This window comes from Stylophora pistillata, chromosome 1 (genome assembly GCF_964205215.1).
Source record: "Stylophora pistillata chromosome 1, jaStyPist1.2, whole genome shotgun sequence".
Lineage (NCBI taxonomy): Eukaryota > Metazoa > Cnidaria > Anthozoa > Scleractinia > Pocilloporidae > Stylophora > Stylophora pistillata.
Genome location: NC_142519.1, coordinates 12717683 through 12738038, shown reverse-complemented (window position 1 = coordinate 12738038; position 20356 = coordinate 12717683). Strand labels below are relative to the sequence as shown.

At 36.1% G+C, this 20356-nt stretch overlaps 2 protein-coding genes and 1 long non-coding RNA gene across 7 annotated transcripts; 1 reads left to right on the top strand and 2 right to left on the bottom strand.

Moving 5' to 3' along the window:
• Positions 1-3440: 3440 nt before the first annotated feature.
• On the bottom strand, positions 3441-5318 carry LOC111323828 (uncharacterized). Its single transcript, XR_015992956.1, has 3 exons — positions 5232-5318; positions 4166-4384; positions 3441-3579 (listed from the first exon to the last, which is right to left on the bottom strand). It is a non-coding gene; the product is annotated as an uncharacterized LOC111323828 (long non-coding RNA).
• A 2551-nt stretch (positions 5319-7869) lies between these two features.
• Positions 7870-15623, bottom strand: LOC111323831 (uncharacterized). Of its 4 annotated transcripts, none has more exons than XM_088737737.1 (3): positions 15484-15623; positions 8991-9183; positions 7870-8036 (listed from the first exon to the last, which is right to left on the bottom strand). In XM_088737737.1, the coding sequence occupies exons 1-3, from the start codon at positions 15505-15507 to the stop codon at positions 7993-7995; spliced, it is 261 nt and encodes an 86-aa protein (XP_088593863.1). In that variant the 5' UTR covers positions 15508-15623; the 3' UTR covers positions 7870-7992. The 4 variants fall into 4 exon arrangements, with proteins under 4 accessions (XP_088593863.1, XP_088593855.1, XP_088593868.1 ...); XM_088737729.1 differs by lacking the exon at positions 15484-15623 and adding an exon at positions 15366-15478; XM_088737742.1 differs by lacking the exon at positions 15484-15623 and adding an exon at positions 10302-10498 and having other exon boundaries at positions 8991-9288.
• LOC111323818 (uncharacterized) lies at positions 12347-20347 on the top strand. 2 transcript variants are annotated; one of them, XM_088737765.1, is made up of 3 exons: positions 12347-12482; positions 19294-19506; positions 20117-20347. In XM_088737765.1, exons 2-3 carry the CDS (start codon positions 19305-19307, stop codon positions 20140-20142), a joined length of 228 nt encoding a protein of 75 aa, XP_088593891.1. In that variant the 5' UTR covers positions 12347-12482; positions 19294-19304; the 3' UTR covers positions 20143-20347. The 2 variants fall into 2 exon arrangements, with proteins under 2 accessions (XP_088593891.1, XP_088593885.1); XM_088737759.1 differs by lacking the exon at positions 12347-12482 and adding an exon at positions 18547-18708.
• The last annotated feature ends 9 nt before the right edge of the window (positions 20348-20356 follow it).

Genomic DNA, 20356 nt, shown 5'->3' with positions numbered 1-20356 from the left:
AGCTTGTTTGCGTCCTTCTTTTGGCATTGTAATTCGAAAATATTATGGAGCAATGCGAAAGTATTATGGAGCAATGTGGAGTTTTGACCGAGAGCTGAATTGGCTTAGTAACCTAGCTTAGGACCGAAAATACTGTACCTGTGGAACGGACTCTGGTCACACCAGACCGTAGGAACGTGTTTTAACAAGTTATAACGCATCGATCGCAAAAATAACGCAAAATTTGAAACCGTTGCTATGGAAACCGAAAAACAACAAAAAAACAAGGCTAAGAAAACCTCATTTTTTACTGACTCGCAAACTGGAAGTGGAAAAACTGACATCAAAACTTTAAACTAGACAGATTTGCCCAACTAAAGAGGCCATCAAAACATTTTCGAAAAAAATAAAGATTTTTAATTTTTTTTTACCAGAATGCCCCCTTAAAATAATTGAGGAGAATATGCTGCCTTTCTATAACATCAAGAAATAGTTTAGATTTTCTAGTCTTCTCCGATAGGGACGAATAAATGCAGGTCCCGTCTCCTGCAGGGTTAGGGGTAGGAGACGTTAATTTCCCACGGACGAGATTACTGTGTGATGGATGTCCTCCCCTGGGGTGGGATGGGTGGGTTGTTGTCTTGCGTTTCAGACATGAGCCTCTGGCTCGGAAAATATGGGTAACCATGCCCCACGTAAAGACATTAAACTTTGATTACTATTGGTTACTATTACTATATGTCCACTTCAGTTTCACTTAGCAAAAGAGGTAGATCGCTCATCTAAACAGAAAAGAGGAGAGGGCCTAAAATTGAGCCCTGTGGAACTCCTCTATATAAGGACGCAGGACTAGAGAGCACACCAGAGACTGAACAAACCTGTTAACGTTCGGATAAATAGAACCTAAACCAATTCATAGCTGTTTGACTAGTGTGATACTTGGCGAGCTTTGCTATGTGAATATCATGACTGACTAAATCAGAGGCCTTACTAAGGTCCAGAAAAACTGTTTCCACTAGTTTACTATTGTCCATAGCCTCTAGCCATTTGTCAGAGACATTCAATAGTGCAGTTTCACAGGAATGATAAGGGCGGTAGGCAGACTGATTCTTGTAAAATAACTTGTTCATTCTTAGATTCTGAAGATAGGATGTTGCTACATGTCGTTCCAAGGGTTTAGCCAGAATAGGCAAAAAATACATTGGCGATAACTTCTTCTTTCGTTTTTTGAGTCTTTTTTATGAAGTGGCGTTACCTTTGCTGCTTTAAAGGTAGTTGGAAAAATACCTTGATTGATGCTTGTGTTGTAAACATGGGCCATGCTCGTCGATTCGTCGGCAATGCCTCCTTCAATATCCGTATGCTGATACCATCCAATCCAATTGCTTTGTTTGATGGAATTTTCTTCAGATCTGCTTCAATGATTTCTTTAGTAATAGGCGGAATACAGAAACGAACTTCATCGTGTATAAGCGTTCTGACAAAGTTTGACAGAAGAGTATCAAGCTCAGACTGTGTGGTTACTAAATTGTCTGATGGCCCTGATGTTATAACTGACGAAGTTAAAAAATTCATTAAAAGCATCCGCAATTTCCGTAGGAGCACTTATATATTTCTCATTAACTTTGATAGTAGTTGGCGCCTTTAGAGATGGTTTAGCCGGTGCACTCTGTTTTAACAGCTTCCAAAGATTTCTTGTGTTGTCTTTGTTTTCTAAGATCTTTTCTTTGAAATAATTTGACTTTGCATTGGAAATTAGTTTGACGACCCTGTTTCTCACTCGTTTAGACAATATTCTTGCTAGTATATTGTTCTTTGCACGTGCTTTAAGCTTGTCCCTAACAAGTATCTGCTGAAGAATGCTATGGGTCATCCATCCTGGGAGTTGTTTGGTTTTCACTCTTCGAGTGAGGAGCAGTACGTGCTCGTTCATAACATTTGTAAACAAGGTATTCCAAATCGCAAGCTTGTCGTCAACATCGGAAAAAGCATCGAGTATAGACCAAGGAACAATATTCAGATCATTTATAAATTCTTGACCAGAGAAATTTTTGAAGCTTCTATATACCAGCTTTTTATGATGATGTTTGCGTATTTGCCTCTGCCAAATTTGTGCGTGAAGCAGATAGGATAATAGTCACTCAGTCCATAAACGGGGACTAGAATTTCAGTGATCCTGTCCTCATGCGTGGTGTATAAATGATCTAATAAAGTAGCAGTACCTTTACATTCACGAGTAGCGGTGTTAACTAATTGTTTCATTAAACGTTTTTTTTGCATAGATAATTTTTTTTTTAAAAGAGAAAATGCTATGAAAAAACCCATATAACAATAGATTGCTAAAAGTGTAATTTGCAAACAAAGCGTCAAATTATCACGGGCTCAGCTCTTGCTACAAATTAAACAAATACCACGACAATCGACGGTCGCTGTGATTGATTAAAAGGCTACTTTTCTTCAGACACAATGTTCCCGCAACTGAAAGTTTCTTCCATGAGATTTGTGTCTAATTTGATTGGATTATTTCATATAACTCCTTCTATCCCCACTTAAATGTCGGCTTGGCTTGCTCTCAGAGAAACAAAATTAGTCAGAATATTATAGTTATGCTCTCATAAAATCTCAAGAATATAAATTGACACTTTTGTTATATTACATTAGAACAACTGTTGAATTTGATATTGCAGCAAACGTTTTGAACCCGGGGGTAACATGTGAAAGTGCAGTGTGATCGGAAACAAAATTAGTCAGAATATTATAGTTATGCTCTCATAAAATCTCAAGAATATAAATTGACACTTTTGTTATATTACATTAGAACAACTGTTGAGTTTAATATTGCAGCAAACGTTTTGAACCCGGGGGTAACATGTGAAAGTGCAGTGTGATCGGAAACAAAATTAGTCAGAATATTATAGTTATGCTCTCATAAAATCTCAAGAATATAAATTGACACTTTTGTTATATTACATTAGAACAACTGTTGAGTTTAATTTTGCAGCAAACGTTTTGAACCCGGGGGTAACATGTGAAAGTGCAGTGTGATCGTCCGGGTGAGTGGAGTCCTAAGAAGGACTGGTGTGGGTGATAGTGACCGAAGTCATCATCAGAATCAAGTGATTCTGATGATGACTTCCGCACAGGTTGTCGAAACGTCAGTCACTACCACCGACAACAGTCCTTCTCAGGACTACACTCACCCGGATTATCGCACTGCACTTTCACGAATTTAATATTCATATCAACAATGAGATAGACTTGTGCGGATCAAACGCATCAATTTATTTAGTGACTGGTGATAACATCGGAATACGATAGACCGGTTATAATCATTATCATTATCATAACAACATAGATACGCCTGCATTAGCATTAGAAGTTAATCACTGACGAAACATGTACTGAGAAGTTGTTTACAAGAGGACTTAATGTGTACTTTAAGCACAGAACCGATTCTACTATTTCTTAAGTCATCTCTTTTTATTCCCTGAAAAATGTAATTACGATAGCTCAATGTATTTAGCAAATAAGGATCTCTTTTGTTCAAGAAGGTTGTAATCCAGGAATTTTTTTTCTATGATTCTTTCTCTTGGACAGCATCTGTTGAAATGAAAAGACGTATTGCAGTATATTTCAATGCGTTTGATTCTATCAAAGGGATTTCTCTTCTTATTTTTACCCTTTGTTGTTTTTTCTATGAGAAATGAACTATTTTTGGCGGCTTTCTTTTCTAACGCAACGCTCCTCTCGTACCAGACTTCAGACACGCAAATTTTTTTCAAGATGGCGGCTATAAAACAAAAATTTAACTCACAACTCGCGAGGTGAGTCATACTGTATGTTTTTCACACATGAAAATCAATTAGATGTGAGAGCTTACATTTATAACGGTGGATAGTTCACCCCAGTGAGGCCCTCCCGTTAAAAATCCTTAGAACACCATTAATTTCCATTCCCTTTGTTTCCATCACTGACCTGTCTTTGAGCAATATGAGAACATTTAACCAGAAGCCTTTACCATTTTTAAACGCGACTGGAATGAAAAATTAAACTGTACTATCAAAGTAAAATCATCAGGTCTTACGTAATCAAACTAATACTAATGCTTTAAATACAGAATACAAATTGATCAAAGACTAGCGAAAGTGTTATTGTTGATGTTTTTTAACATGTTTGCTTGTGTTACCGTTTAATCGATAATGACGCTTTCTTTTTTGATTCATTGCTCTCCAAAGCCTTCCTTTGCTACCTCTCTGAATGAGTCGGTCATCCTCTCGAAAATGTCTTCCCCAGCGAATACCAGGAAGCCCCTGTTCCTCAGCTTTTTGGCAGTAAACCGTGACCGAGAGAAGGACGCAAGAAACCAAGAATAAAACGAAGAATGCTTTGGATGACTCCATAGTTTCTATAGAAAAAAAAAAGTTCACATTTCAGACAGAGAGTTACAATTTTAAGTTCTTGTGCTTATAGATCTTATTAAGAGGGTATGAACTAATTTTAGACAGCATGCCCTTCAAATGATTGTTCCGCATTAACGTTTTGTCCGTGAACTAGTTATAACTTTTATTTTCCTTCATTCGATAGTCACTTCCAGGAACTAGCCCATATCGTCATTCTAAGAAAGAAATCGTAAGACCACAGAAAGCTCATAAACATGTGACACAAAAACTATAGAAAATATCAATATACGGGAACACTTGAGTTTTTGAATATGAGACACTTGACTATTAATTTTTGTGACCGTAACGCGTCTTAATGTTTCAAAACGAAAGAATACAAAAGAGATTATTCTTTTGGCTCGATGTTATAAACGTATCGTTTCAAATCATACGGAAGAATTAAGGGTGCCTGAATTTGTGAAAAAGAAAACCCTCTGAGCCACGAAATTGACGCAAAGAGTTTCAATAAAAAACAAATATACACGCACTGTGAAAAACAGCTGGGTAGAAGCGATTGTTACAAGTATTGGAAACAATGATCCAAAACACCTTTAGATATAGGTAAAGAACACATCGCTAAAACAAATTCGATTCGGCTTTCCGAACACTAGTTAATAAATCTATCGTTCTTTCAGATGACTGACAAATTTGAGATATAGAGGGTCTCACATGTAATCTTTTTTGTCTCCTGTTTTCGTTAAGTTAAAGTGAACGGTTTATGACTTTCTACTGAACAATTCCTATTTTACACCTCATGTATCACCAGCAAAAGAATTAGCTTACAAAAGGATTGCTGACTTAAAGCTTTATAACCTGTGTTGAGGCCAGTGAAGTTTGCAATGATCGAGTTGTAATATTTTGACTTGAAAGGTCTGATCGATGCTTTTTGAAGGACAAGCTTTTAGAAACAAAATGAAGCATTCTCATTGGTGGGAAGATAAAAAGATGTTTTTCTATCGTAACATTGTAGATAATCGATGGAAAGATTGATCCTACCTGACGGGCTGTTCAATTTGGATCTGTCTGCTCGTTCAACTTTCCAGCAAAAATGTTTCCTGGTTTTAAAACAGCTGTCAAGTTCTTGTCTGTTTCGAAGGCTTTTTTATATAAAGCTAAACCCTTGTCAGCCTTTTGCGGTTGGCGTGGTAATTAACTGCATGAGTTGCTGTTAATGAGCGCGGTAATTTCGCTTAATAAGTTGTTCCTTACCGGTGAATGTTCAAGATCCTCTATTTGCCGATTTCAGTCGCTTTTTTTGATGCGTTCGCTAAATCGAAGAGTGAGTATAGTTTTTTAGAGTAGAAACTGAACACATCTTAGCTTGTCAGTTTTGGATCACATCACATTACTGTTAGCATTTCCCCTATTGCATTCGCTTTTTGGCAAATATATCAAGATGCTTCTGTCTTACGTTAAGAAAGAGAAAATATAAAGAACAATCTGCTGACAGCCTTAATTTTTATCTAATAGCCCGTGCGCAAGACAGACCTAAAAAGGGGTTATTAAAAACTTGTTAAGAAGCTCACGTTAAAACTACGTCTGGAAGGGGAAAGCAATCATTATTAGCAGCTACTTTAGATCAGATCAAATTTTCCGTTTTCTCCGATCCTTATTTTAGCTCACGAAAGTTTAATTAACATCATTTGTGATATGTGAATTGTTCAAGATTATCCTTGGCAATTTTACGTATTGCGTGGAGAATAAACATCATTAGCCCTCTTTTCATTGATGTAGATGAACTTCTAAATGGCACGGAAGCCGGTTTTCCTCGTGCGTTTGTTTTCGTTAATGCAACGGTAAATACTCTTTCCTTCATTAAAATTTTCTTTCTTACGTTCTCTTATCTTTCAAATTTTCTTAATTACTCAGTTCATCGAGGCTTCAAAAGACATGAAGGGGCTACCAATGACTAAGAAGACATCACTTTTTAAGATCCACTTGAAGATGAGTTCTTGATACGAGAAATAAAGTAAACAAATCAACAACAAAAGAAGTGATTGCTGAAGGGAAAAAAAACGGATATCAAAACAGGCTAATGATTAAGAGCGCAAAAAATATATGTCTATTTTCTTAAAACTATTAAGCGCCCAATCACGTAACATGATTTACACAAGGGGAAAATACAGTCGCGGAACTTCATTCACAGAATCAACCTAAAGTGTGATAATTACCCATCATTCGTGGTTTCCGCCACTTATCTCTGAGTGCTTGGAGTGAGTTTATCACCAAAGTTCCACATCAACCTTACGGTGCACGAGCATTAACGAAGTTCCTTAGGTAAGCACACATGCAGATGTATGTATTTGTTGAGTGAATGTTTACAGCGATTTTTTTCTCATTTGACTTCATGTTTGGATCTGACGATTTTCTGATTGGAAATACGTTCAAAATTACTTTATCAATTCTGTGTATACATATAACACGCAACAGCTGTTAAAGTTTGGCATATTCATTACTCAGTTTGACCCGTTTTAAATTAATGTTGGCCATAGCGGCTTCATGAAAGGTTTTTTCTTCTCTGCCCTAGTATAGGAAAATACCTTGAATAAACTGCAAAAGTAGGCCGCATGTCAAATCGGTAAAAGTGGGAAAAAGACAATCCATTCACCTTCTTTCTAGCCGCCTACGATACAGATGTCATACTAAATCCTAAAAATTGACCTCCGTCACTTTCTAGACAGCGATGAAATTACGAAAATCATTCAAGTGCAACTTCATCGCCTAGGCATATGCCTTCTTTTGGTGCACAGGTCCGAGATAGGCGATAAATGGTGCATGCCTGACCTAAAGCCGAAGGGCTTAACATCGGACCTCCCAAAATAATATTGTCATTGCGACTTTGATTGATGATGTCCTAAATTGTCTTTAGGCGCAATGGTTCATAAATGCATCTTTATAATATTTCAGTCAATAGATTCCTAAGAGGAACGAGCACGCATGAAATCTGCGCGAGGAAATACTTTGAAGCACCCTGATCAGTCAAAAATCTCGACTTTACAAAGTGAAAAGTGCATTTATATTTCACTTATATTTCAGTAGGTCGAGTGCCCATGGAATATTTTTCAAGCGAGTCTGTATGTGTTGATATGAATGGTTTTTAGAGCTATGAAGTGGACGAAGGAAGTTTGGTCATGGTTTTAGAGCAAATCGGCAGCAATACCAGAAATAGAACAGGAGATATGTTAAACAGCACAATATGATCCCACATAGTTTCGTTGAAAAAATTGTGGTATTTTGTTTAGGTGAAAACACTTTTGATGAAGCATTATGTGACGAACGACAACACTTCATTAAAACCCACTGCGGTGTCGTAAGAGTGTAAATTGTTTTCAGGTTTACGATTGTCGGGCGTTAAAAATATGCATCGAAATACAAGCCCTTTCGCACGACACAAGCGCTGCTTAGATGTAAGTCAGATCCTCTCAGAAAATCTTATATTATGAAGAACAAATCGAGTTTAAACACGTTTATTTAATAACATGGACAAATACTGAATCTGATATATATTAGAGAGCTTAGCAACATTTTTTCCAAGCTTGGGACGTCGACTTCGTAAATTGATGTTAAATCATTTTCAATTGTAGCCATATCCCTTTAGACCTTTGTTTTCCTCTTCATCTACAAGAAATTAACGAAAGAACTCAATCAAAATCAATGATTTTAAGATTCAAGGAATCCCGTGACTCAGATTACTACAATAAATGGTGCAAACATCAAGTCTTCTCCCCAACCACTAAAAAACGAACGAGCGAGGCAAGAACTCAGAAAACAGCAGGAAATCATGGTGTGTGTGTGTGTGTGTGTGTGTGTGTGTGTGTGTGTATGAATTCCCTCAATCTAATTTTCATTCTCTGCAATTTTTGAAAACTTTTTCTCTAAAACACCATCATGTGGTTTCCAAATCATTCTACATATAGGGGATATTACAAGGCCGCGCGGGGATACGTATTTTATCTTCGAGTGCTGAAAGTATCTCTCACAAGTGAGCGCAGCGAACGAGTGAGATCGAGATACTTTCAGCACAAGAAGATAAAATTGGTATCCCCAAGCGCTCATGTAATGTTCGGTTTATTATATAGATACTGATGAAATTTCCACATAAAAGACAACTTTTTTTGTTCATTTTCGAAACAGCAATTGGGTAATTATGTTGGTAACCATGGCCACACCAATATCCTCACACGTGAAAGATAAGAATAGTATCTTCACTGCGCGCGGTGAAGATATGATTTTTTAGTAAAAGGAGAAATCCTGGTATTTCATCAGTATCCACATAATAAGAATGAATGAATTGGTAAATAATAGAAAAACGAATTAATCGTGCTCGTATATATATTATCTCAGTCATGCCTTTTGCTAAATTGAAGTTTTCCTCAAGAAATTTCAACGTTTTTCAAATTTGAAATAATTGTAGAAATGTTCCAGACACTCCTTGACCAAAATACTTATTTTTTTTATAAAAATCACCAACGCCATCAATTATGGAATGATAATGGAGGTATCATGAAAGTCCAACCAAAATTCGGAAGCTTTTGAAAAATGAAAACAAAAATAGGAAATAGAATAAGTTACCGAGGTATTCCCGTCTCTTGTTGTACCGTTGCTTGCGCCAATTTCTGATGTTCTCTGCCACAAACTTGTCGGGCAGACCGCTTTCCCTTTTACCCCATCGCAGCGCATCTTCTTGACTCACAGCTGGCTGGGTTAGAAGTAGAATTACTGCGCATGTCAAGAGCACAAAAGTGAGCTGGGACTTGGATACCATCTGCCAGAGCGAAATACAGCGACTCAGTCTTGACTGCTACTCGTATTTTCAATACTTTACGCTCAATATAATGAGCCAAATAATACCGTTTCTTTAAAAGCACACCTGAAAAGAGTCGTTCCAATGTGGGCGTTTCACAGTTGTAGCAGAATGGTTAGTAATGGCAAGAAACAATTATCTTCTACTTCATTTTCATTAGTTTTACGCCGGAGGGCATAGGAAAATCTGTCTCACTTCCACTTTTTAACTAATCCAATATTCTTTTAATTTTTTTCTTTTAAAAGCTCATATTTAACCCTTTTATGTGTCGCCTAGATCTGCAACACAATACGTTTGTTTTCGGCGTCTAATCGGATGGACTCTTTCACGGTAACTTTAATTCTACGATTGGCATTGAATTAAAAATTTTGTGCCGACCTTGTGTCATTTTTTTTTTAAAGATAATTGCCAATTTTTTGGGAAAGGTAACTCAACCACATTGGTGATATTAATTTACATGTCTTGCTCGAACTCTTGAAGAGGCATACTTGCAATTTTAAGTAGTGTATTTTCAAGCTACAGTACAAAATGTTCAGACGGAAACAGCACTGAATCCAGTTGATCTAAAAAATGGTTATAGAACTGAATACAACGAAAGGTTCTTTGTTAAATCATGACAAAAAAAGAAAGAATTAAAGCGTCAATCGTAAACGCACAGGGCACAAAAAAAAAAACAACAACAAGAGAAAAAGAAAAAGAAAAGTCTCTAAAGCTACAGCTACGTGGGGCAATTTAGGAGAACTGCTACGATTTACAACGTTCTTCCCAGTATTTATTTTTTTCTGATCCTCGTGTTTCAACATCTGGAAAATTAAAATGGATTTGCTCGCCGGACCTTCTCTTGCAAGTTTGAAAGAAGCTAAAAGAACCTGTTTGGTCGAATAAGCAGAATTATAGAAAAGGACTAATCCTTTTGTACTTTGAGATCAATACCATAACAAGCGAGTGTTGAGGCTAATAATGTGAATAGCTAGCTTTGAAAAACGTTCTAGCAGCAAAAACTCAATTGTTTAAGGTATTAGCAGTCCGCCTTAGTTTTAAGCTTCCAAGAAGTCAGTACAAGACAGTTAAAAACTTACCTTGAAGCGTACGTGAAAACCCTAAAATACCACAAGCACTTTTGAGGAACAAGCGATCGTTGTTCATATATATTTGCTTTCTGTAAACTAATTTACCGCTTAGGCGGTAAAACATGTTTTAGGTTGAGAACCATGCAATAAGATAATGTAATTAAACGCAAACAAAACACTTGTCGGCTCGGAAGCGCGACGTTAATTTGCGGCTTTAGAATGTTTCCGAATACCATATGGAGATTCACATGGCATCGATTGCAATTGTTATTAATGAAATCCTAAATGACTGGACTATCCTTGATTTCTCTCAAAAAAGGGTTTAACTCATCTTAAATTAATCAAAGATGGCCAGAAAATTGTTTAAAGTCGATATGAGTTCGAGGCCTTCAATTTAAAATATTTCTATTTTATATCTACTAGAAGTTCCTTAGGTTATTAAAATAGGCTTGATAATCGAAGGCAACGTTAAAAATGATTAGATTTTAGAGCTTTCTTCTTATGCTCGAAGTTTTATTTTTCAACAAAGACTTTGATTAATAAACAATAAAACCAGGATATGAGAAAAAGATAAACTTGCTTTCCCCAAATTTCCCTTTTTTTTTCTCCAGGCAGTTTTCAATTATTTCCCCCAGGGCTAAAAGAAATGTCCACAAATTTCCCACACTAAGTATCATTTGTTCCATTTGTGTACAATTACTTACAACAGTATTTGTAAGCAAACAATTTGATCCAGACTGAGTTTAGTCGCAGGACGCATGTTTTTGCTTTAACTGCTAGGGCAAATTGCAGGTGAGTCACGGTTTGCGAAAAATTTATAATTTGAATTGTTGTGGAAATACTCCTAAAGAGCAGTGGAAAAAGCTAGTAATGCATTGTATTGTTGGAAACAATTTTCGTCTGCAGGATAATGTTGGCGTCGCAGTTGGACAAATTCAGGGAATAGTAGTAGTTAATCCTAGCAATGAAATGAATGAATCATATAGATGGAGCTGATTAGATTTAGCGGCTTCGAGTATCAATCAGCTATCCCCGGTTGAATTTCATGAAGTCTGAGGTTGCTAATGATCATCAAGATCCGTTGTCTTTTTCAATGAGCGACATAAAGCATTTTCAAGGTGATAATATTTTACTAAGGATCCTTCAATGAAAGCTTGCAATAGGAAATTAAGTTGGACTTGAAAATTACAATCCGTCCGGTTAAAAAAAAAAATGTTTTAAACAACTTTTGAAATTTTCTTCAATTATTATTATCATTATTTCAAAAAAAGGTTTTATTATTTAACGCTTTTTTCGTGACCCAGACATCAGATCACTGATTCATATTTCACGGTATTGAGTTTTTTCTTTTCGATTTAATAGCAGAAGAACTAATCTATCGTGATCTTAATGAAAATATGAGCGCCTAATTTTCAGTAATAAAACGTACCATTTAAAAATGCAAGGACAACTAACAGACAGACATATCAAACAGAGCTAACTAAGCGAGTAGAAGGTTTCCGTATTTGCATGCCAACTTTTGGTATTATTAGCTAATTTGAAATAGTCTGATGACCGAAGGACGCCGCCGATTGGCAAATATTTTAAATTTAATTAGCTACTTAATGACCATTTGACCACTCCATCAAAAATGATTGACCCAAAAGCTGCATAGGTGGGTAATATCATATACCATCACATTCTCAAAATCACTGGCAATTGCAAAATATTGCTTTTATCGTATGACTAGAACGCAGAACGCTTCACTCCGACGTTATAAATTTGACAAAATTAAATGGGGCCAAATCCTGAGTCGCAGCCGTTAGATAAAGCTGTTCTCTCTTTATTAAAGATGGGGATTTCAAAAGTTTTTAAAATAAGACAATAAAAATGATCAGCTACAGAAAAAAATGGACTGGTTTAGGTTGCCATAACCTGCTTTTCTATCCTTTAAATTTGATTTTAAACATGGCTTCGAATCCGTCAAATGACCGGAAACTTTCGAGAAACGAGCCGCCTTGTACCTTACTGAGCATGACTGTGCCGCATGTCAGTCAGGGGTTAGCATCTTAGCAAGGAGGAAGCTCTACAATAGTTGTGTTTTTGTTTTTTTTTTTTTACTCCTTTTCTCTTTCTTGGTTCGACGACTTATTAAAGGCGCAGAAAAAAGAAACAGGAAAATCAAAAAGAAAAAAAATAGAAGTGTCAAAGGTAAATCATTATTTTAAGCCCAACCTTAGCATTTCATTTTTAATCATTTTAATTACGTTCGTTTTGCTAGATATGAAGTTCAGTTTTTTGTATCCTTATTTCTAGAAGTTTAGTAATATTATAACACTGTATTATTTACAGTGAAAAAAATGAGTAATCAATTGAACTTCAATATAATGTGTCAAATCAAAATTTGTTTCCAGGGGAAACGTCTCGTTAGTTGCAGTATTTCACACGATATATTCAGTTCAAGAATGTTTTAGATTTGATATTGGACGTACGCCTTTTTACTTGGCTGATTCATTAAGTCAGCACATTCGAAAGCTTTACTGGTTAAAATATTGGATATCAAGGTATATTTTTGTCTGGAAAGAAGGCTTCATGCATTTTACAAACATCCGAAAGAAGATAAAAATTAGGATTCAGTGACCAGGCGATGAATTAAAACGAAGTATGCCCGTAGGCTGAAAATTCAGGTTTAGCTAAGGAAAAACAAACTGTTGGGACCAAAGGTGCCATTGATAAGTTGAGAGACCTTTGCAGACTCTGTAAGAAACCTATAATAAATTTACAAGGCTCTATAGTATACTTTTCTTACTGTTTTAACGCTCTTTGATCAAACTGCTGATTAATATTATAATTTGAAATTAATCAAAATTTTAATTTCAAAACCATGCTCTCTGCATTTTTCTTTTCCATTGAACCTGACCTCACGGTAATATTTAAGTGACTGATAATTGATTCGTCAATAACAAGGACAGATGGCAGTTTTTCTTTTTTGAACAAAGTTACTTTGAAAAATCTGCTCAGTAATCATTATCGCTCACTTCACAGGGGAAATGTAATCATAATTCATCTGCTTTCCCGCGAGGAGAATAATTTCTTCCAGAATTATCGAGTCACGGCATACTCTCCACGAGAGTTTGCCGAATCTTTTTAACCAGCAGTGACTCCTTGACAAATTCAACAATTTACTTCTGTAATCAGATTTAAACCTTGTGAATTGGAACGCTATCTCAAAGATGCCTGCACCACTAATGGCTTTCTTGATCAAGTTTTCTCATTATTAGATTGGTATCTGCAACTTGATATCTATGATAAGGATAAAAACTGAGTCATAGTTTATTTCGAAAAAGGCGAAAGAAACTGTTAGGGGCTGCGTCGGGGGGAGTAACGAAATAATTTGGATATATCAACAAAGTTGAAACGGTAAATTGGCCACCGTAACGATTACAAAAGCTGACGTTTCGAGCGTTAGCCCTTCGGAGCTCCGACGAAGGGCTAACGCTCGAAACGTCAGCTTTTGTAATCGTTACGGTGGCCAATTTACCATTTCAACTTTGTTGATATATCCAATTTATTTCGAAAAGGTTGTGAGTGTTTTCTGCCAAGTCACTGAAAACCTAAGGGTGTCATTTATAATTCTATATACTTCGGGTAGTAAAAGCAACTCATTAGACGAGAAACTGCTTTTATATCTTATTCCTTCTATTTACTCACACGATGCTTTCGACATTGCTAATCCTAAGAAGCCCGTTGGACATGAATTTAGTTCAGGCCTACATGAAGTTCAATACAGTGCTTTCCGTAACTGGTCGAGCGTTGCAGCGTAAAATCCAAGGGTCTGAGGTTCCGATCCTCTGGGGAAATGTGGATGTTTCCCCTTACCCACACTCGAAAAAGAACGAATAAAAATTTTCCAAATATTTATGATATAAAAGGATTCATCGTCCGTTTACTTCACTGAACTCAAAAGTAACTATCTTTCACTGGGCCTATATGATTTCTCTGCTCGGGCTCGACGCTAACACTAGCGACTAAAGCAAGTAAGAGGCCGGAGAATTGCACGTCTATGAAAAGCGCTAGCCTCGCTTGTAGTACAAACAAATGATTTTTGTATGTCTTGCACAAATGATGCTGAGACCGAATTGAGACCGAATTAAATTTGACACCCTTTGAGGCGGTACAGAGCAGCGAAGTCAAAGTTTTCCTTTTGTTCTTGTCCCTAAGAGAACTTCTTCTAACTGGCTATTTTGTTTTGTCTAAGAAAATAGAGTGAGGTTCTTTTGTTGACAGATTCCCAAAGTAGTTGGAATTTCAGTATTGACCTGTGTTGCACTTTTTACCTACAACCGTTGTCCTTTATTATAACGAAAGGCAATTGGGCGAAAAACAATTGAGCGGAGAATTGAAAACCGCCTCAAGGAATTAAAACAGGAAAAAGAGAGATGCTGAATCAACTTCTGAATGAAATCCGGGGAGTAGAGATGGCTATTGGTCAAATGAATAACGCTTAATCACGATATAGCTCCACGTTCAGCTCTCAAACCTAGCGTCACAGATGTAGCTTAAGTTTTTTGATTGGCGTACTTACTTGGAATTTTTTTTTCCATTTTGTTGCCGTTTTCTATCTCAAGAGAAAAACTCCATACTGATCCAATTTATGCATTTGTTCATTTAATTCACTTTCATTTGAAAACTTGAATTGGTCATGAAGGACAATCTCAGGTGTTCGTCCCGTCGTACAACACCATTTTTACTTTGTCAGTGTCTTTCTCAGTTTCGTGAGTTGTATTTTTCCTACCACACGGATTGTTTAATAAGCCATTTTCTGTTATCTTTCGACCATAACTTAAAAGTTGCACAACTCTACTATCCTAGCATCATCGGATGATATTTTGAAAATCTTTCGATGATGTAAGATAGTTCTAAAAAATAGAACACCCTCTCAATAACAGCAACAAAAGAGTAAATGAATCGAAAAAATAAAATGGTTTCAGGGCTTAAAAATGGCCTCCAGTATAATAAACACTGAATTGATAACTTTCCCTGGTCTTCATTTATCTTGACTTTTTTTTTTTTGTTCAAGATCAACAGACTTACCTTTGATGACGAAACAGTCCTAGTCATATGTTTGCATGAAACATTTATGTTGCCCACAAGATGAAAATGATTATGAAACTTTCTATCTAAAAGCTTATTGAATTTTCGTTCCTCTTACCACATTTACAAGGTAAATACGCATACAACCAGGCCAAAAGAGTCAGATGATTGCCAAAAGAGAGGGTAAAAGAGGAATAAAACAATAAGAGGAAATGTCGAGCAGGCCTGAACAAACTGATTTTCTGCTGCATCATACCCTTAGTGCACGATCCAAAGATATAGCCAGTTCAATTATTGGCATTAAAATCGTTTCATCTGTTATTGACTCAGAGAGGACTAAATATAGAGGATATTTATTCAATCTAGCAGAGTAACTTGAAGCCTCGGGTGACATCGATGTTGGCCACAAAAAATGCTAAATAGACTTAATTGAGAGAGGGATTTTACAGCTCCAACAGCTCCGACTTTGAAGTTGTACTGTAGTCTAGGACTTTTGTGAAGAAGCAAGGCTCATAATTAAACTCACTCGAGAAGTATCCTCTTGCACGCTGCAAAATAGAAGTCCGAATAGGGGTCCTCAAACTAATAAATATCTCATAAGCCGCGATAAAAAAAATGTAAATCGTTTTTATGTATTTTTCTATCGATTTACAATGAGCTAGCTTTCAAGTACCCAAAAAATATTGCAGTCACGTAACCCACGCTAACAGGGAAATATAAACACTTAACCTCAAAACGTACGAATTTCATTATACTTTTGAAATCACTATTGATCAATAAAGCTCTATATTAGGACGTCACATCATATTTCATATACTATTAGAATTTGAAGTATTGTGCCTTAAAGAAAAAAAAGTTTAAAACCCTCTTTAAGAATACATGAATTCCTTGGGAAAAAATAATCCATAACATGTTTGGCCTACATACCCCAAGCTAAGTTTAAGGAAGAAAGTTCGTAAAAAGAATGATTTACCGATGAAATTACCAAAACATGATTTATCATGTAGCTTCCTCTGAAAGACTCTCTCGTTAGTATGGCCACTGGAAAAGCTAATTTTTATTTCAGCTAATCTATTTTATTAAATCAAAAAAGAGAAAAAGGGTGCACTCTTTTCAAAGGATGTTAGCAGAAGACGTAACTAAATTTTATTTAAAACAGTAATTTACGGGCAAATTATACTTTAAGTTTAAACAAGAATAAATCAAAGGCAAAAATGCGAACGGAGTTTGTCAATTTGTCATTTAGTTCACAATCAGGTTGCTATCCTGTTTGTCTTCGGAGATCAGACTCAATTTTACAATTCTGGTCAAATGTGACTTTCACTTTGTAAGCGAGGATAAACACGTCAAGTCTATGGGAAAGTTAAAAGTTGTATAAGAAACGCTGGCGATAGTTCAGTTGAGCCAAAGTCTTACAATTTCATTTTATTCAAAGGCTGGCTAAGTCAACTTTTTTGTGTTATGTCGGGGGATCTTAGTAACTCAATGCGATGCCTTCTTTTGTGAGGAACAGTATACACGATAATGAAAGTGAGCTCTTAATCATAAGTTATTCACATGGCATGAAGTCTTATGCTTGAGGATTCAGTGATAATCAGCTAGATGCGCGCTGATGATAATACTTGTCTGCCCTCATTTCCGTTTGTACAAACAATTTAGTTCTTGTCAAATGGAAAATTTTGCATGCACAATATTTGATTTCGACAGAAAACTTAATGTTAATTGTTGTAACGAATGATTTGTGACAGGATTTCGTCTAATACTAGCCTTTCCTTTTTTTTCATAAAAATTTTGAAAAAGAGTTTTTTTTCATAACTATTCTGGTGAGGTGTTTTTTTGAAATATACCTTGCAGGGTTTTTTAGTCACTAACCATGCATGAGATAGCGGAGATATCAATGTAGGCTGATTATTTACGATATTGGCACATTCTGTGCTGATCTATATATTTATGATCGTAGACATAATGTCGATGTTCTAAGAGATTACAATCTTACGTTTTATGCAGAAATCCTTGAACGAAAGAGCCTAATTTGTAAAGGATGTGACGCATAGTTTTAAGCAAATCTCACGAGAGGTTTAGTTACACTGCGGAATCACTTAAGTGCCTTGAGGACGGATTACTTCACGGTTAATTCTACGTTTCCTTTACGTTCTTCATTTCAGTTGTTTTATACTAAAGCGCGACTAAAGAGTCCTTTTAATTCAGTCTAGAAACCGGTAATAATTTAAAGATTTTGCATTTGAAACTAATCAAGTCCTAGAGAGGAAAGCATTTCACATTCGACTGTTAAACGGGAAGGTTTGAATAGGACAATTCGTCTTTAAATAATTACTTTCAAGATCGATTGATCGGAGCCTGTTTGAGAATTTAGTGCGTATAAGTACATGAACAGTTTGAATATTACAAAACCAACAGAGCCTTCTGATAATTATTTCTTCAGTTTGATGGTTTTAAAAGGAAAGATGGTAGACTAAAATTAAAACTAGTTCACGATAAAATGAAACATCTGCCCTTTTTTATTGAAATTTAAACGTTTCCCGACGACACATAAGAAAGATTGAATCTCTTAGATACTAATTTTTGTGATATGGATTTGTAATAAACATTCAGGAAAAAATTAAGAATCATCAAAGTGTCGATGACAAAATAAGTCTCCCAAAAGGGTGTCGATGGTTTATTTCCCGTGTCACGACAAAGGCAATTTAGAGGCAAATTAGCCTCGAACAATACAAAACAAGAAATATTTGCAGAGATTCAATTTAGCTATTATCTTTGTATAACCAAATTTTCACTTTATGCAGGCGGTGTAAAATAATACTTCCTCGGCGAAAGAAAAAAAGCATCATTTATTCGTCTCTTTTTGCGTGAAACTGATCGCATGATAGTTTTGACGCCTTTAATAAATTCAAGATTTAATCTGAACATAAAACGCATGCAATTAAAAAAACTCAAACCGCGACGCGTCTCAGAGTAAATTTATTTTTCTTTTACGAATTTAGGCTTTTAAATTGGCTGACTGTCAACACAAGCTTATGAGACATGTTGTCTTATCAGTTACACTACCACTGACACGATATTTACTTGACAAGCAAGGTGAATTCCGAACCCTTTTTCGCTGTCAAAAATTCTGCATAGTCATTGTTCTAGCTGCGGATATTATCAAAGCAAATTACGTAGCACCATTTAGAGGCAATTTCACCCTTTTAACCTGTCTAATGTGTATAAACGAGCCACATTACTAGAAGCACTGGCCATATAAACAGCTCACTGATAGGATTGCGGAGTTGCATTCAGATCAACGGGATTTAACAAGAACACAATTTATCTAACATATTTCCCGGTAAGAATTTTTTTTCTTTTACTGACTTGTGTAGCGTCGATTTTTCAGAGGCTAACAATCTAAGCAGTTTTTTCCCCTTACATTTTTTATCACCACTTTTCCTAACCGTTTTAAAATCAATCGAAGGCAAGTTTATGTTCGATTTTTTGAGTAATTCAACAATAATCCATAAACGAGTTTTTCGCCATTATAACCCTGGCTTCAAAAAGTATTTCATTGAAGATAAACAAAGGACCGACATCGAAGACAACCTCTAAAATAGTTTATACATCTATAATACTGTGAAACATCAAATTGAAAGTTTTGGATATCTCAGATATATTACACTGTATTCCTCAAGGTTTCCAAAAAAAAGTCGTATTTAGGTTGTTGTGTTGTAAAAAAAGTTTCTAGTGCCTCCAACTCCGCGGTCTAACGCTAAAGCAGCCGCGCAAAGATACTGGTTTGTACAATCTGACACTGATTCTTAGATGAATTTACCTCGCGAGCCATCAAATGGAACTTAATTAAAGGGGGAGCATTCTCGTGCTCTTAGGATTTTTTTTAGTAGCCTTTCATCCTTCCTTTTCATCTTTTCTGTTTCAGACAAACAAAAGATGGAAACCAAGACCCTAGTAGCTTTGTTTTTGGTTTCGTGCATTTTTCTCTCCGTTTGTTTTCAACCCGCCGCCTCTCAAGGTCTCCGATGGGGAAGAGAATATGAAGAGAAAGAAGAAGGCCATCGAATGAATCCGGTGAAGGCCGATTATCTCAAGCGAAAAGAGATGCACAGGACATTCGAAGACGCCGCAGAGAACGGTTAGAAATTACAAAAAGGGTCTAAATAAAGTCAACGAAAAAAATTAGTGCCGAACAATGTTGTTAGTGAATAACAAATTCCTGGATCTTTCAGGTATAAAACGCAGGAAAATGACAACGAAAATATCACCAGTTTGAATTCGCATCTTCATGGTTTGATCATCGCCATAGTTGACCACCCACCCATGCTAAACCATTGCCATCCATACCCCCCTCTCCCCTTCCCTCGTTCTCCTTTGGTCTGTTTTTACCTCTTTTGTTTTTCTCTTTCCAAGAAAACCGTTATATCTAGTTTTCATTTGATATTAAGGAAGATATTTATGACTCAAAATATATTGACATTGCAATATTCAAGGAGATAGGCAAATAAAGAAAAAACTTCACGCACTCTGGCCTTTGCGGCGCGTCCAGTTGGTTGTACAATTAATAGACTGATGGCCGAACATTACTATAGTAAACCACGTTACTGAGATAAATTCGGCCTCCTTGTTTTGTCTTTATCCAGCAGTTTGATGCCGTAACTCTTTTCCGACTTACTAAGATAATATGGAATACTGAAAGGTCCACTAAATTTTTACTTAACTCGTGAATAATTATTTTTGCATTGCAGCCGACTATGATTTGAACAGACGCTGATTTCTACTGGAATATCCGATACACCAAAATGGACTGGACTGGACATTTGATTAACTGATTGAGCTTTCGTACCCTGTTACTATGGAAAAATTTACTTTTAATTGCTGCATGAGTACCCTGTAGAGTAGATGAGTTAAGCTTGTAAATTAGTTTAAAATCATAAAGCAATAAAACGCAATCTGAACGATGTCAGAATAAAAAGGAACGAGATTTT